Raw genomic sequence first — 17,091 nt, forward strand, 5'->3', positions numbered from 1 at the left:
AAACAATAAATAGTTTTTTTAATAATGGTAACACCACCTCACTATCAACATACTCGTGTGAGGTACCTGTTATTCGTACATGAGGTTGGAGTCAGGTCAATTGGCTCATCATAACAATTTCACCAGTACCAATTAAATTTTAGGCACTAATTGAGCGTAACTACTAATATTCCATAAAAAATGATCCTGGGAATCAGTGGACGAGCAATAAAGAACCGATTCGAATCGGCCCTTGAACCGACCCATCGCAGTATAAACGAAGATGCTGAACAAAAATGCTAATAAATTTAAACGAGCAACACACCTGCTCTTTTCAAATTGCCCAAAACTAACGAGATCTAAAGGTGTGCTCGAAAATAAAGCAAACAAAATATTTGTAGCTTTGAGTTCAAAGTGGTAGGGGTGTGTATTGTTTAGTACTCGTAGTATGAGATTTATGATATTGTAAACTGCTATAGAAGTATTGTTAGTAATAATTCCCATCTTATCTTTATGCACAGCTACTTAATATAATCCTTTATCATCATCATCATCATCATCATCACAGCAGCCGTTAACAATCCACTGTTGAAAACAGGTCTACCCAATAAGTAGAGTTTTGCCAGTATTTGCAATGCTTGGCTTGGATTGACAACCGCAGTTAGGCTTTGGTAATATTTTAATAGAGACGCTGCTGCCCATCCTTCAGCCATGAAGTTCCCTTAGACCATTCTATGTCGGGACCACACGGTAATATAATGTAATCCTTACTAATATTATAAATGTGAATAACTTTGTAAATAAGAACAACAATGAGAGGAAAGAAGTTATCAATAAGTTACGGATTAATATAAATTATATAGGAATGTTTCGTGCCATTCTAGCAGACCTCTCGTCCGACAACGCGAGGCTGGTGTATGATATGGCTGGATGTAGGTTTTAATGTAGATCTACTTGCATTGAGGCCTACATCTGATCATAAATTATTAAGTTCTCTCTCTCTCTCTTTCTTCCACCTATATAAATCATATAATTGTTCCACGACAACCTTTCGTTCATGTTCATGTTTCATGATTTGGTGGGTGGTATATTTTGGTTGTTAAAATATATCCAATGATGTCTTAAAATTGATTAAAATACGATGTGACTGACGTACCTAAAAGGACAAAAGTCCCTAAATAAAGATAAAAAAAAACTTAGTAAAAAACCTAATAATTATTAGTATGTATACCAAATTCCATAGTGATTAGTTAAGCCGTTAACTCGCTATAAGATAACAAACAAACTCACATTCATATTTATAATATTAGTAAAGACTTATTACTAACACCACCAATAGAATAATTATAGAAATGTATATCAACGTTCGACCAACAGCCCTCCGCAGTACAGCAATCAAGTTTTTACTGCCTACCGTGGACCGATCTATCAAGTCCTTTCCCCGCTGCATATGAATCATGTTTAATAATGATTACTGGTAGACAGGTAATTAGGTGGACGGTGTACTATAATAAAACATAGCTTATACATAATTGAAAGAGGCAAAGAATTTTATTGGAGAAACTGATATTTAAATAAATATAGGTAGCATTTTTAAGTAGTCAATTTTTATTTTTCTACCGCTTAGTTCGAAATGTAATTTCCACTTACAAGAGCAGGCAAGAAGTACAGTTGTTTCTTATTACAAAAACTTGAATTTTATAAATTATAAACTAATGTAAATATAAATTTTCAAAGAATGCCATATTAATATATAATTAGCATTAAAACAAATTAATAAAATATATTAATGACAAACCGAAAATTAAGCAAAAGACATCACGTCTGTCCCCCATATGGGATAAGTACACAATATACCAAATATTTTGATTCAAATACACAAGGGGGGTTAAAAAAGCCGCTTCACGCCAATCATAATGCAATTCATTCCGTATAACCCGCCAAATTTAATAGGCGTCATGTATTGAGGACAGTGTTGCCCGATTGGGCACTTTTTCCATTTTGGGTAAAAACTTTTGTCTTTGTAAAATTTTGAAGAAATGAAAAATTCTGGCGATTTTTTTAATGAAAAGTAAATGAAACGGGCTTGGAAAAATTTAAGTAATTTTTTGGCAGTTTTGATACGCATATTTTAAATAAAATATACGTTTGATGGAAGCAAAACAAAAGAAGAAGCAAAATAAAGAAAGGAACTATAAAAGTAGAAACTTTCGGACGCGTATTTTTTAAAAAGTTGTTCTCTTTGTGTTTTGTAGCAAAACTTAGTGAAAATCGATACAAGTTTGTAATTGGGTAAAAGTAAAAAAAAATCGTAACGAATTGGAGAAAAATATTTCATATTTAAGTAATAATAAAAAGTCGCAATCGGCAACCCTGATTGAGTATGTAATAATAAGAAGACTAAAGGGCCTATCATAAAATGATTTTCGAAATTTTGAGGCAAACAAAACCCAAATTTGATGTTAAAATTACATGGTACATACCGTTTAAAAGTATTAAAAATGTTAAAATATAATTTCTTTAGACTCTTATTCTAGGATTTATGACTACATTAGGATTTGGTACTATAGTTTATATATATAAACCACAGTACTATTAAATGACAACCCTGCAACAAATATAACAACAAAAAAGTAAAAAAATACTCAACTACATTTAGACAAGCAATGAAAAGGCACGCATACCATGAAATGCCATGTCTTTTGTGTGAGACAGTGGGCCCCGTGGCGGGAACGCTTACCTGGCTATTCATGATCAATAGTTTTTTTTTCGCTCTCACCTTTTATTGAGAGCTAATACTGTGTGATTTAAAAACCAATTAAGCTGTAAACGTGCTACGGATCTAGCGGTTGTAAATACCGCTGCTTTTATATATATAAATTGTTATATCTATATTTATATAGATATAACAAGTTGGTAACTACTACTAAATACTAATATTAATAATAAAGTAGACAATTAATAATAATAATAAAATAGTTTATTTTCTTCACAATACCAGTGGTATATCTATTATATCCAAGAGATTTATTTAAATCATAAATTTCTCGTTTGCCCCCTGTGTTGTAAAAAAAAAAAGTGGTTACCGTAGCCTATGAACACCTGCAACACCAGAGGTATTACGCGTGCGTTGCCGATCCTGAAGAAACCTTCTTACCCCCCTTTTGAAGAACCCCATGCTATAGTCTCTTGAGAAAACTTCGGCAGGAAGCTCATTCCACAACCTGAGTGTTCGTGGGTATATATATATAAATAAGTAATTTTTTTTTTTTTTTTGTTGGATGAAAATGGATTGGTAACCCCGCCTGTGCTAACGGATACGCTGGCGGAGCACCAGTGAAGGGTGATAGATGAGAATGAAAACAGGCCAGTTAGCCCATCATGATGAATTCATCAGGAATTAACCATGATAGTTTCCAGGGGGAACCACGAGGAGGTCGACCTGGTTGGGTATATTGCTAGCAATGGGATTTTTAGTCTCTATCACTAACAATCCCTTTCCCCCCTAAAATAAGTAATATTACTAAATATTACTCTTTTGAGTATTTTTATTTTATATTTAATTAGAATTATTTTACATAATACCATAAGATAACATCTAGTTCAGTAAAATATTTATTTTATAACATAGATTAATATTATTCATAGTCTTAAACATATTATGTATAGTTTCTACTATTATGTGAAAAAAAAAAATTGTTGGTATTTTGATTTTGTATCGAATTCTTTTCGATCCAAGGATTTATTATGTATAACATGATTTTCCTCGTCCTGCATTGATGTCTAGTGCTTTGTTCCCTTAATCGCCTCTCACGACATCCCGGGGATGAAAAAGGGATTGATGACATATTGTATTCTTCCTTCGTCGCCATACGGATAAAGTCATTATGAAATAAATAATTGAATTTTTTTTTCAACACAAAAATACTTAAGTTTAAATTATGAATCGTCGTGTTTAGGGTTTAATCTTCCTGGTATCTTTGGTCTGATGGATCAATGAACCTAACTTCATCCTCACTTATCATCCCTCACTGCACCCTGCTATCATATAAAAGTACAGACAACATTGCATTTTCATCTATACTTATCTTTTATCCAACATGCAGCCATAAAAATTAAGTCTTGAAAACTGAAATTTATAACTATTTTATAAGTGTTTGCTAAGAAAAAATCTTTAAAAATTTCTACTTAAACCGCAAATGCAAACGCGTGCAAAGTCGCGGACAACAGCTAGTCTATTTAAATGAACAAACAGCGTAAAGATCGCCGTTCTCATATAGAATTCAAATAATAAACATGACCGTATATATTTTTATGGATAACAATGGAATGGTAACCTCGCTTGCGCTATCGGTATACGCTGGCGGAGCACCAGTGAGGGACGATAGGAGATGATCAAAGCAGGCTTGTCAGCATAGCATAGTAAATACTACAAGAACTAACCAAGATGGTTCCCAAAGAGAATAAACCTGATAGGGTATATTTTTAGCAATGAGGCTTTTTTTATGGGTGAAAATGGAATGGTAACTCCGCCTGCGCTAACGGGATACGCTGGCGGAGCACCAGTGAAGGGTGATAGATGAGAACGAAAACAGGCCAGTTAGCCCATCATGATAAATTCATCAGGAATTAACCATGATAGTTTCCAGAGGGAACCACGAGGAGGTCGACCTGGTTGGGTATATTGCTGGCAATGGGATTCTCAGTTTCCATTACTAACAATCCCTTCCAATCGAAACCTTACAATTAGGTTCTGATTACTTTGCCCCAAACCGTGTATTGTTATTGTCTTCTAAATTAATTTACTTCTCTCATTCTATACACGTGTATTTATAACAAAATGACACTGTGATTACACAAAATATCATGTACATAATAAAGAAGTATATTACAAAGTAAATTTGCGGTAATAAAGAACAAAACACTCGATCGGCGACAATTTCAAGACAATAACTACACGATAACTCACTGTAGTGACTTCACGTCCGAACTGCACCCCCGTACGTTTCTACAAGGGAATTGAAACCGTACACCTATGTATTTAGGGATAGATTTACAAAATTACATAGTACGAGAATTATACCCCCAGTCACGCGACCCGCTTATTGGAAGAACAAAAATAACGTTATTAAGCATGAAACGTAAGAAATTACGATCACGACGTGTCCAACCGTATTACTATTATGATAATAAATTTTGAGGTATTCATGATCGTTCACAGATACGGATTTAAATGGATGGACGTAATTGTATGTATTTTTCGATTTTCACACGTCATACTCGTGAACGGGTGTTGCCTATAGAGACCGGTCTGCTCTGATTGCTGCAACCGATTTGTTTTATATATATATATATATATATATATATATATATATATATATATATATATATATATATATATATATATATATACTGACTACCCTATCATATATGCATACAATTTTTTATACTATTAAATGGTAATGAATTACTGAGTTCGTCTGATCGTAATAATCACCGCAGTCCTTGAACGTACAGGCTCTTGAAGCCAAAAAAATATTACTTATCGCACCTGCATTTCTACCATCAAGCAGCTGCATTTTCAAGGTTATATTTCGGTTTTGAAGGTGAGATATAGCAGTAAGATTACATGTTACGGAGGCATAACACCATATCCTTAGGCAATGCATTCGAATACAGCAAAAGCTTTTTTTGTTTAAATTCCTGCTAAATCTTTAGTAATCGTAGTTACAATTAAAGAGTCTTGTTTAAAAAGGGAGAATACGGGACCTTGGAGTTCCATTTTTTTTTTATACAACTTAGAATAGCAAACAAGCTGACGGCCCACCTGATGGAAAGTGGTAACCGTCGCCTATAGACATGAGCAGTACCATGGACATAACAGAGTATACTGTTTTGCCCATGATCCCCCCCATGCGTTGTCATTCCTGAGGACTCAGGTGTTATTCCTCTGTACCCAGTAAATTCACGCCATATCCCACCCTTCAAACCGAAACACACCGAAACACGAATGGGACAGAAGTACCCAAGCAATCGACTTTTGTACAAAGTCTCCCTCTGGTAGAATGTCTTAAAGGCCTGCTTATCTTACGATCTATTTTAACATTTATTTTGTAAAGGTCATTTCAGCACGACTGCCCCTTCAGCTAGATTAATTCGAAGCTTAAAGTATTTTATTTATATATAAATTTGGTGATTACTCAATTAGTACATGCACATTTTAATAAATACTAACTATTTGCCGTGGCTTCATCTGAACTCTGAACAAACCTTTTAATTTCCATTCATTGCTGTAACTAGGGGGGCATTAAGGGGCAATGCCCTACCTTAAAACGCCCAATGCCCTACCTTAAAATTGAAGGCCTCAAGAAAATTACACAGATTCGCTTTTTCAAAGTCACTTAATTATGGCTTCTGGTCTACCAAAAAGTTCTTTTGCCCTACCTTAAACCTGGGTCTAGCTACGGCCATGCTCCATTCCTTTTAGAATTTCAATAAATACGCAGTGTTAGTGATCGACACAAAAAAAATGCATATTTTTATGTTACTAATAACTTAGCATTCTATTATGGTAAACACCATTAACAAACCCAATTGATCACGAAAGGCAACAGTGAACTAACCCTCTTGGACTTTAAAGCCGACTAGCATCTCGCTCTGACTTCACTCGGTTTTTTAAAATAACTTAATCACTAATAATATACGAGTAGCTTTCTACTGGTAAAAGAATTTTTTAAATCGGTTAAGTTCCATTTGTGTTTATGTCGTGAAGCAGTTGTGTCTGCATAGCTGTAATTTGGTTTAAAGGAATACACGTTACAGAGGTATGACACCTTCTCAAAGTCCTCATGAACTTTGCCAATGCATTATGAACGACACAGTATACTCTGTTATGTTCATAGTACTGTCCATATCTATAGGCGATGGCTACCACTTTCCATCAGATGGGCTGTTAGCTTATTTGTCATTCTAAGTTGCATAAAAAAATAAGTATTTTTTTAGTTTTTTTATTACAAACAAAATAATGAAATTTTTAACTCTTTTATAATATTATTTTACATATCCTCAAAGAAACGTAACCAAATTAACTATACTAAAGTAACTACACCAAGAATAAATCACTAAATCAAATCTTTCAAATTAAAAAAGTGGATTTCTTAATCATTATTCACTATATTCTTTTCTAAATGGCATAAATCATTTACCATCAGGCGAGCCGCATGGTCGTTTGCTCCATATATTATTAAAAAAATAACCCCCCACTGCTGAATATAGTATATTCCATAGTGAATATAATCCCACAAGGCACAAGTCTTAACAATTACAACTTCTTAAAAAAAATATTAAATAAATATGAATAAAATTTATAGTAGATATAGTATACGATTAAATATAGATTATGATTGACATTAAACTATTTAATTTTCGTTCAAATTATGCATTCCCCATTCCATCAACCGTCAACTGTCCGCTGCTAAACATAGAGCTCCCCCAATAAAGGGGTTTTGCCAGTAGTTGTCACGCTTGGCAGGAGAGTTGGCAACCGCAAGTTAGACTTTGATGATGTATTAAGAGGGACGCTGCTACTTATCCCTCGCCCTCCAGGGATGGACACATCCCTCTGTCATTAAGTTATTCATAATGTCAGTAAAGTTTCTTAACTTTACCGTTTGCAAAAGGATAAACTCATGTATGCATTGTTGCAACTCTAGTATTTTTTTCTGAAATGTGTTTATGCATCGACTTGTTGCAACTCTAGGAACCTTTTTTCTCTAAAATTTGTTTGGTTTTTTTTATTTCGAAACACGTGTCTCAATCTCAACACCTAAATCATTATTCAAACGCTTAAAAATATGATACGTCACTAATGTATTATCTAAAAACTCATTATAATATCCAGTGACTCGACACGAGTCAAGTAAATTGATATTCTATTTATTATTAAAGAGAGATGAAATTAGAAATCACCACGTCTCAAATTTCGTCGCCATATTACCGAAATTATGGGATTACAGTGAAATGAAATAATACGGGAAACGCAGTACATTTTGTTCACAAATGAGAGTTATTCATCAGCTAGTTGGTGAAGAATGGAGCGTCCGCCTTCAGCGCCTAATAGGCCGACCGTCCGGCATTTCCACAACCAGCCCGAGCTGCAGAGGGGAGACAGCTTCGGCCTCATGCTGAAGTGGATTATCTTCGTGTGGTTAGCCAGCTGTGGACCACTGGGGAATACTGTCAAGCAAGAGGGTGAGTAATTTAATATTTGAATTAATGAAATGTATTGCTTAAAATGTAGTACAATAAGGTGATGTGTTAATATTGCATAAGTTGGTTTCACATATTTTGTCATTACTGACAAGCAGCAGTCATTAAAAAGTTATAAGAAAAGAAATCTTTATAGTAAAATGAATTCTATATTTAATCATATTTATACAAATTAAAAAATTTATATCTATACCTAAATATTATTTTCAGTATGTATAAATTTGATTATATAGATAGAGTGTCTCCATACAAATGTTTCGAGAAAAGTGGGTCAACTTTTTCATACAATTTTGCGTGATAAATAGTTATAAGTAATTCCTTTATAACTTCTATATTTATTTTGTCTTCTAAATTCTGCGACTTTTTTATGCGCCAAAACTCATTTTATTTATTGAATAATTAAGTATGGATACGACAAGATACATTATATGCGTAAGTATATAGAACACTAATAAAAAAACGAGTCAGCTAATTTGACAATTTACACAACTAACAACAAGTTGACCTGTTTTTGAGGCTCGATGCTCTATCTATGTAATCTAAGAAACTTTTATATTATTATTTTTTCTCTATCGATTGCTAGTTCTTCGAGCTGTGTGACCAACTCATTGCCACCTAAGCTTGCTTATCCTTTTTTTTCTATACTAAATGTGTGATAACTAATCAATTTGATCACAAAAAGAGCTTGAATGTCTGTCAAATTTTACTATTAATCAATTAAAGTTACATTTTTAAATGTGATATATTAGGGAATTTCTAATAAATCTTCATATTATCTTAAGAGAAAAAAAAAAGGTACACAAAAATATTTTTGAAACCAACACCGCGCACAGTATACCTTTTGGTATTTCAAACATTCACGTCCATGGTAAACGCTCACCATCAGATAAGTATGGCTTCAATAATAAAAAAAAAACCCCTCTGTACCGAAGGTTAAATTTGTTAAATCCAAACTGGATCCAATCATTAAACCCCCGGACCGTTACAAAGCAATCTATCGACTTTTTATCAAGCGAAACAACTGTAAACATAATTTCTTTTCAAATGTAAAATCGATAATATAATTTGTCTGCCCGAGTTTGCTACTTGGAACGTCATTATAATACAATAGCAACACTAAGCCAACCAAAATTCAGACTAACAATACAAAATTGGAATTGTTGGAGAGTTTGCCGCGCTGAATAGACTTGCGGTTCATACGTCTACTGATAACTACGTAAGTATTGATGTTAGATGCACATATGGAATACTAGCTGATGCACGCGACATTGTCCGCGTTGTATTTGTTATTCCTGTTCAGTACGTATCGATGTGTGTACCTATTTTTATTATGTCTGGGAATATTGAACCAAAATTAACAAATGACATGTCGTTCTTATTCTTTGCCTTAGGTCAAAATGACTTAAGTAGGTTGTGTACTAAGCTGTATAAGTTACTATAAATATGAATGTATTCTATTTCACTTCTAACATCTCCCTGACTCAATAAATTCTATATTTTATTATATTATTGAACTAAATAGTTTTTTTTATTATTAAATTAAGTAGTTTAAAACGACCCACCACTAGATGGAGTTACTACCTCAAATGCATTGCAGGAAGTTAGTGGATGCAGGTGATTCAGAATCGTTCTTTATGGCAGTCTATGGGGGAGGCCTATGTTCAACAGTGGATGCATAATGACTGAGACGATGATGATAATGATTATATGTTTTTTTTTTTATTTCACTGTAGGAAAGTGGTAACCGTCGCCAATAGACATGAACAGTACCATGAAAATAACACATTATAGATACTGTGTCGTCCATGATACCCTTCATACGTTGACATTTCTGAGAATTAAGGTGTTATTGCTCTGTGCTCTGTAATTTCACTGCCACATTTCACCTGATAAATCGACATTTGTAATATTAGTAAAACTAATAAAATGAATGAACTCTGAACAAAAATAAACTTATATACTGTCTATCGTAGATAAAATAAACATGTAATTATTAGCTCTGACTTTACGTGAAACATTTAGCTTAATAAATCAATCGAACTAAATTATGCGAGGCACAAATAATCCAATAAAATCACACGACAATTAAACGACATGGAAACTCAATTGGACGTCGCGTGTATATATAAATAGAGATTGTTTGTCGACACTTACGTTTTCCTCGCTAGCTAGAGGATTTATTTTTACTCAACTATGTACCTAAAAGAGGGTACTGTTTTCCAGGTATGCATATAATATTTGTCTCGAGACGAGCATTGTGAAATGATAGCTTATGGTCATATATCTAAATTATATATTTGCAAGACACGTATGCATTAGGCACGCAATTTCAGAAGTCTTATTCTGATCACATTAAATATATGTTAAAGATATTAGTGAGATATCACACGTCCTATTAGACTCTTTGTTAAAATAACAGCTGAAATTTATACCCATTCTTCTTAGTTAAAGGTGCAATAAAAAAAATACTATTCAGTAAGATTGTATTTTACAAAACAAAAAAAGACTTCAATTATGCTAAAAGCAGTTATTTTGATTTAAAAACTAAACTATTGCACCGATTTTGATGAAATTTCTTTGGGAATAATTTGTAAGTATATCCTTTTAAAACTGTCTGGTTTATAACTGACAGAGTTATGAGGTAACAAATATAAAAAAAGTATAACTAAATTGAGAGCCTCCTTGTTTTTGAAGTCAAGTTAAAAGTGCTTAAAGTTTAAATTTGAATAAAAAATATTTCTTTATTCTTTCTAACTTAAAAGCCTGTGCAAAAGAGATAAGTACCAAGTTTTGATCGTAAACGTAGTCGTCATTTTTTGGAACACCATAAACTTATACAATAATTGTATGTTGTGGCCTGCAATAGAGGCTTTATTATGCTCGAGTGGTAATCACGTATATGTAAACACAGTCTAAATTGATTCACCACTAGAGGGAGCTACGACTTCAAATAGAAGAAAATCAATGAATACAAATGGCTCTGAACCATTCATTATGGAAGTCTATGTTTAGAGCCTTCAGGTTCAAAATTTAACAGAGAAATTTGACTTCCTTTATAACTACATATACATGGTTATATTTATAATTATGTAAAATTTTATTTTAATATCTATTCAATTTTGTTCATTTTGGAAATCTTTTACAAGAATAGAGATGTATAGTTTAGTACTTAGAACATTTACTTGCAACTGTCATCTGTCACATACTTCGGTAAATGACAGTTGACAGACAGGTGGCGCTAATTTATAAGGTTATATGGAGTAGTGAATGTGCTTTAGAGGAGGTTCAGAAAATATATATTATTTTAAAAATTTGTTTTTTTATTTAATGACCAATATGACGAGGCATTAAAAAAGAAGTTTGTCCCTCTAAAAAAAAAAGTCCCTTGTCCGCGCCAACCATTCTAGTTATGTATTATAGGTATTTTTTTTATGGATGAAGATGAAATGTTAACCTTGCCTGCGCTATCGGTATTCGCTGGCAGGGTACCAGTGAAGGGTGACAGGTGAGGATGAAGGCAAGTCAGTTGGCCCACAGTGATCAATTGAACAAGAATTAACCACTATGGTTTCCAGGGGGAATCGCGTGGAGGTCGACCTGATAGGGTATATTGCTAGCAATGGGATTGTCAAATCTCATTATTAACAATCCCTTTTCCCCCGTATTATAGGTATTATGGAGTAGTATTAAAGAGGTTAATGTATATATTTGTGTTTTTGTAATCGGAAATAACCTAATCCGAAGGGTACAGCGTAGGCTGCGCTTTGCTCGTACCCTTTTGTATTAATCTATTTGAGTTGAACCTTCGGTGGTAAAATTTTGATCTTTAAAGCCGTTTGCATCTGAATTATTGTTTGTAATGTGTAATTTTACGATTTAACTTCGTGTATTGATTTACGATATATATATTTTTTTTTATTCATTTTGTATTGGTTAATAAGCTAATGTATATGATAGAAAGTCACACTGTGACGTCCGTAGTGTTCCTCATATATTCAGCCCTGAGGATCAATGTAGTATAATAAAATCATTTAAAAATAAATAATTAAAGTTATGTATCACAGCGCGATTTACTTCAGTCGTGGCGCCATCTAGTAACCGTTTTGTGAACTTAAATTTTAATACATATGAAATTGAATTAGCTTTAATAATTTATATTTATACGCTGTTTTGGATAAATATATTCATGAGTTCTCAAGAATGGCAACGCATGGGGGGTATCATGGGCGAAACAGTACACTCTGTTATGTCCATGTTACTGCTCATGTCTATAGGTGATGTTTACCACTTTTCATCAGGTAAGCCGTCAGCTTGTTTGCCATTTTAAGTTGTATAAATAAAATATTATATTGTTGTAACGATAATCAAAATTTAGTGATGGCAACTTTAATCAGACGTCATTCCGTGCGCCTATTAAGAGCCAGTACTTTTTCATTAAGATTAGATATTTCATTGCCCGCTTTGAATATGTAAAGAGCATCTTTATTACTCAATAGCTAACAAAACAGGGCGTTAAACCAACCGGACTTTCGTAATACAGCACGTAACCTAAGAGCAGCCTGTTCCCGAAACGAAATAATTGTCCCATAAAACACGGTTTAGCTTTAAAACACACAGCAATAAAATTTAAGAGTCGCTTGACATTTATTTGACAGTTGCTTTTCTTGTATCGCCGTTTGGATGTTTTAGCCCTAAAACGCTTACAGCTATTTCAATAGCCAGCTAGTATAAATCGCTTCTGTGTTCTTCCACGTGCCAATTTAAAGAAAGAAAGAATTTAGCCAAATAATCATGCTACTCGAGACAATTACATATATATTATAATCAAAACTTAAGTGTACGAATATTAGAAACCAAAAGGAAGATAATAATATGTATGTACATACCTTGTACTCGAAATGCCTTTGGTACAGATACAGGTGTTCTTTTGTTTTTCAAGAATTTATTTTAGGTAAATTCTTAGCAATAGGATTCTCAGTCTCCATTACTAACTATCCCTTTCCCCCCGTACGTATCCATATTGAATAACCATACATAACTAACTATGCCCTATGACATCGATTACGTAATTGAAATAAAACTGTAAACATATTCCGGTCATGCGGGCAAAATCGCGGGTAAAAGATTATCTAAACACGCGGCAGAGTGTCCACCCAAATTCAAAGAAAACGGAATATATTGCACACCAGCATACTATTACTTCACGTGATTTATGCAAAACCGTAGCTTTGCGTAAATCAAGTGAAATATAGATAAAGGCTTCGTAATGCCTCGCGTAAATCAGGTTCCGGGTTCGAAATATGACGAGAAAACAAAATTTCGCCCAGGTGAAGTTTTAGGGCACCTCTAGTTTGTGTAACGCTTCCGGAAAATGAGGTTTGGCTTTCAACATTCTGCTCAGTGCCCGCCACCCGAGCACCGCCAACTTGGCCTTACCTCACTTCGGTCTTGTTTCTCTAACTACATTCTAAACTTTCTTGTATAATTAGGTTCTTCATGTAAATTATATTTTTTTAAATTTTTTATGCACCTAGAATATTATTATGTCAATTTATATGAATAGATAAATTTAATTTTTTATATAATGTATGTTTGCCACAACTGCCCTCAAACGCTTTCGATTTTTACCTAATGGTTAGCTGGTAGAGAGTGCCATACGGCGTTAAGCTCGTCATTGCTACAAATTTTATAATGCAATAATAAATAAATCGATTCTGGGCGCCGTTTTTAAACCTATCTTGAAACTTAAAAATTTTAATATAACAGAAAATCTTCTTAGAACTTAATTTTTATCATATTTAAGTCAAAATTATAAACTTAGTTTAAGAGGGGGGAAAGGGATTGTTAGTAATGGAGACTGAGAATCCTGTTGCTAGCAATATTGACCTCCTCGCGGTTCTCCCTGGAAACTGTCATGGTTAATTCCTGATGAATTCATCATGATGGGCTAACTGGCCTTTTTTCATTCTCATCTATCACCCTTCACTGGTGCTCCGCCAGCGTATCCCGTTAGCGCAGGCGGGGTTACCATACCATTTTCACCCATAAAAAAAAAAAAACTTAGTTCAATAGGGTCCATAACATAGTCACGGTCATCATCATCTCAGCCTGTCCACTGCTAAACATAAGCCTTCCCCATAGACCACTATAAAGAATGGTCTTAAGCCACCTGCATCCACTGCGTCCTTACAATATATTTTAGGTCGTCATTCCATCTATTGGAAGGTCATCGTACACTGCGTTTTCACATACAGATTGTCATTTAAGAGTCTTATTTCTCTAATGGTTAACGATTTATATTTGTTCAGAAAAGAGTACTTTTGCAATATTATTAAATTAAAAGTTTTAAAGATAGGTTTTGGGGTATTCACCTCAGAATCAATGCCATTATTCAAGTTTTAAGTGACTACGACGAATAAATACTGCTGAATATATTACACGGCATCATATAGTCCCAAATTAAGTAAAACTTGTACTAATTAGTACCAAACAACTGATAGATGTACTAAAATTCCTTTTTCTTTTTGTAAAAACAAACATATTATACTTAACTATTTTGTTTATTCTGCCATGTGGTCCTGGCATAGGACGGGCCATCCCTTCTTTCTACGTGGGTGTCGTAAGAGGCAACTGAGGGAAGTTAATGATCAAAGGATGGATGACAGCGTTCCTCTCAAAGAATCACCAAAGCCTAACTGCAGTTGCCAAACCGCCTGCCAAGCATAGCAACTATTGGCAAAAATGGAGACCTATATTCAACAGAGACAGTTAACGGCTAATACGCCGATAATGACAGTTACTTCCAAATCATTACCAACAGATATGCTAACGTTTGTATTATACGGGAATCGAACCCACGACAATCAGGAGGTAATGCCAACATTTACCGCTACCTGCATCTAAGGCCATCCATTAATATCTTTATGAAAATTTTCGTAGCGCAGTAATTAACGTGTTGCGTCGCGCAGTGAAAGTCCCAAGTTTAATAATTTGCCAGAGCAATTTGGGAAACTAATAAGGTAAACTAGTTGGAAAGACATGATTATTGAACAACTACGTTACCACTACGCTACGGCACATGTGACACTGAGAACGTACCGGGGGAAACTGATCGAGCTATACACTCAGTCAACTGAGTTTCGAACGCGAAACTTCGTTCTTTTTCAACCAACTTGGGGGGTAATTATTGACAGTGATATTTTCGCTAATTCTAAATACACAATATTTTTTTTATTGGAAAAAGTTGTTCTTTTCGACCGACTTTAGAAAGAAGGAGGTTCTTAATTTAGATCAGAGCACGTGTTCGGAGAAGGACATAAGATACTTTTTAATCCATTCAATCCACTTATCCCAATCATGCGGACGAATTCGCGCGTAAAGACTAGTGTTGCGTCTCTATTTCTATGTCAACAGCCAATTGCGGCTCCTGTAAATCGCGTGCTATTATTTAGGTACTAGCCATTGGCCCCTATAGGGCCATTCACCCCAGTTCATCAAATTTTATAACGCATTAAGAGAAAACGGATCATTTTTTCTCTTAAACAATTTACCCCAAAAAAACGAGTCAAAACGCGCATAGGCTAGTATAACTAGTAATAAAATAACTAGACATTCCGACAAATTCAATGAACCGACATATTTCAAACAATTCCACGCCATCCGAAACATTAAAACAAACACGATTAAAAAAAAAACTATATCCCATAAAGCCCGCTTTACAATCGGCATGTTACAAAATGGCTGTAAATCTTAATGGTTGTAAATACGTCAGTTGCCATACGTTACCGATCGATGTGCCATCTGGCCACGATATATGAATTTCATGTATGTTACATAATAATATTCTTTAAACGACCTTGCCAACATGGCGGTTTAACGCACTGTCTTATCTGCCGATAGTTGAGAATTAAAATACAAACATATTTGTTATAAATTTTAAAATTGCGCGTTCTATTTTTAAAACTACCCTCTTCGTTTTAAGAATGACCAATTATTTTTATTTCAAAACTAAACTACTGAAACAATTTCGAGAGGATTTCTATCTTATACATCAAGTATTAAATATATTTAAATGAATTAACAAAGTATAATAATAATATATACATTAATAATAATAGGTCTTATCCCAACCAACTAGAACAACATCTCAGACGGTTGGGATTCCGAGGCGGCTCACTCCCGGGAAAGATGCAGAAAGCGGTGCTCTTAGATTCTGCCCGCATTGTACGCTGGTTTCTCTCCCTGGGGCTCTGAACCTTGACCGACTGTGCTTCTGCCGGGGGTTAGTTGTCATCTCCTCTCCTTAAGAGGGGAGATGAGAATTTTTGTAAAATTTAATAAATAGTAATATATATTATATATAACAGAAATAATATATTTTTTTATGCAACTTAGAACTGCAAACAAGCTGACGGTCCACCTGATCGAAAGTGGTAACCGTCGCCTATAGACATGAGCAGTACCATGGACATAACAGAGTATACTGTTTCGCCCATGATACCCCCCATGCGTTGCCATTCCTGAGAACTCAGGTGTTATTCCTCTGTATCCAGTAAATTCACGCCATAACCCACCCTTCAAACCGAAACACAGCCATGCACACACAATTGCTTCACGTTAGAAACACGAATGAGACAGAGTTACCCAAGCAATCGACTTTTGTGCGAAGTCTCCCTCTGGTTATATATATATATTAATATATATATTAATAACTATATTATGTATATAGTTTGTAAAAAGTCATCAAAGCCAGCGTTATTCTTTATGGGTTTTCACATTGACGCTTTCAGATACGTTATCAGTCCCTGGGTACAACATATAAATGCCATATAATATATCTGAACA

At 34.3% G+C, this 17,091-nt stretch overlaps 1 protein-coding gene across 6 annotated transcripts in view; it reads left to right on the plus strand.

The window, feature by feature from the left end:
- The window catches only part of LOC128200780 (uncharacterized), a 151,450-nt gene that overhangs the window by 12,223 nt on the left and 122,136 nt on the right, over positions 1 to 17,091 (plus strand). For 3 of the 6 annotated variants that reach the window (XM_052895294.1, XM_052895305.1, XM_052895301.1), the window contains exon 2: positions 7,995 to 8,231. In XM_052895294.1, coding sequence (XP_052751254.1) covers positions 8,070 to 8,231 — 162 coding nt within the window. In that variant the 5' untranslated portion in view covers positions 7,995 to 8,069. Of the gene's footprint in view, positions 1 to 7,879; positions 8,232 to 17,091 lie in introns of all 6 variants that reach the window. The other 3 variants (XM_052895296.1, XM_052895303.1, XM_052895298.1) reach the window with 2 other exon arrangements.

Source organism: Galleria mellonella, unplaced genomic scaffold, assembly GCF_026898425.1.
Source record: "Galleria mellonella isolate WM207_F2 unplaced genomic scaffold, CSIRO_AGI_GalMel_v1 utg117, whole genome shotgun sequence".
Lineage (NCBI taxonomy): Eukaryota > Metazoa > Arthropoda > Insecta > Lepidoptera > Pyralidae > Galleria > Galleria mellonella.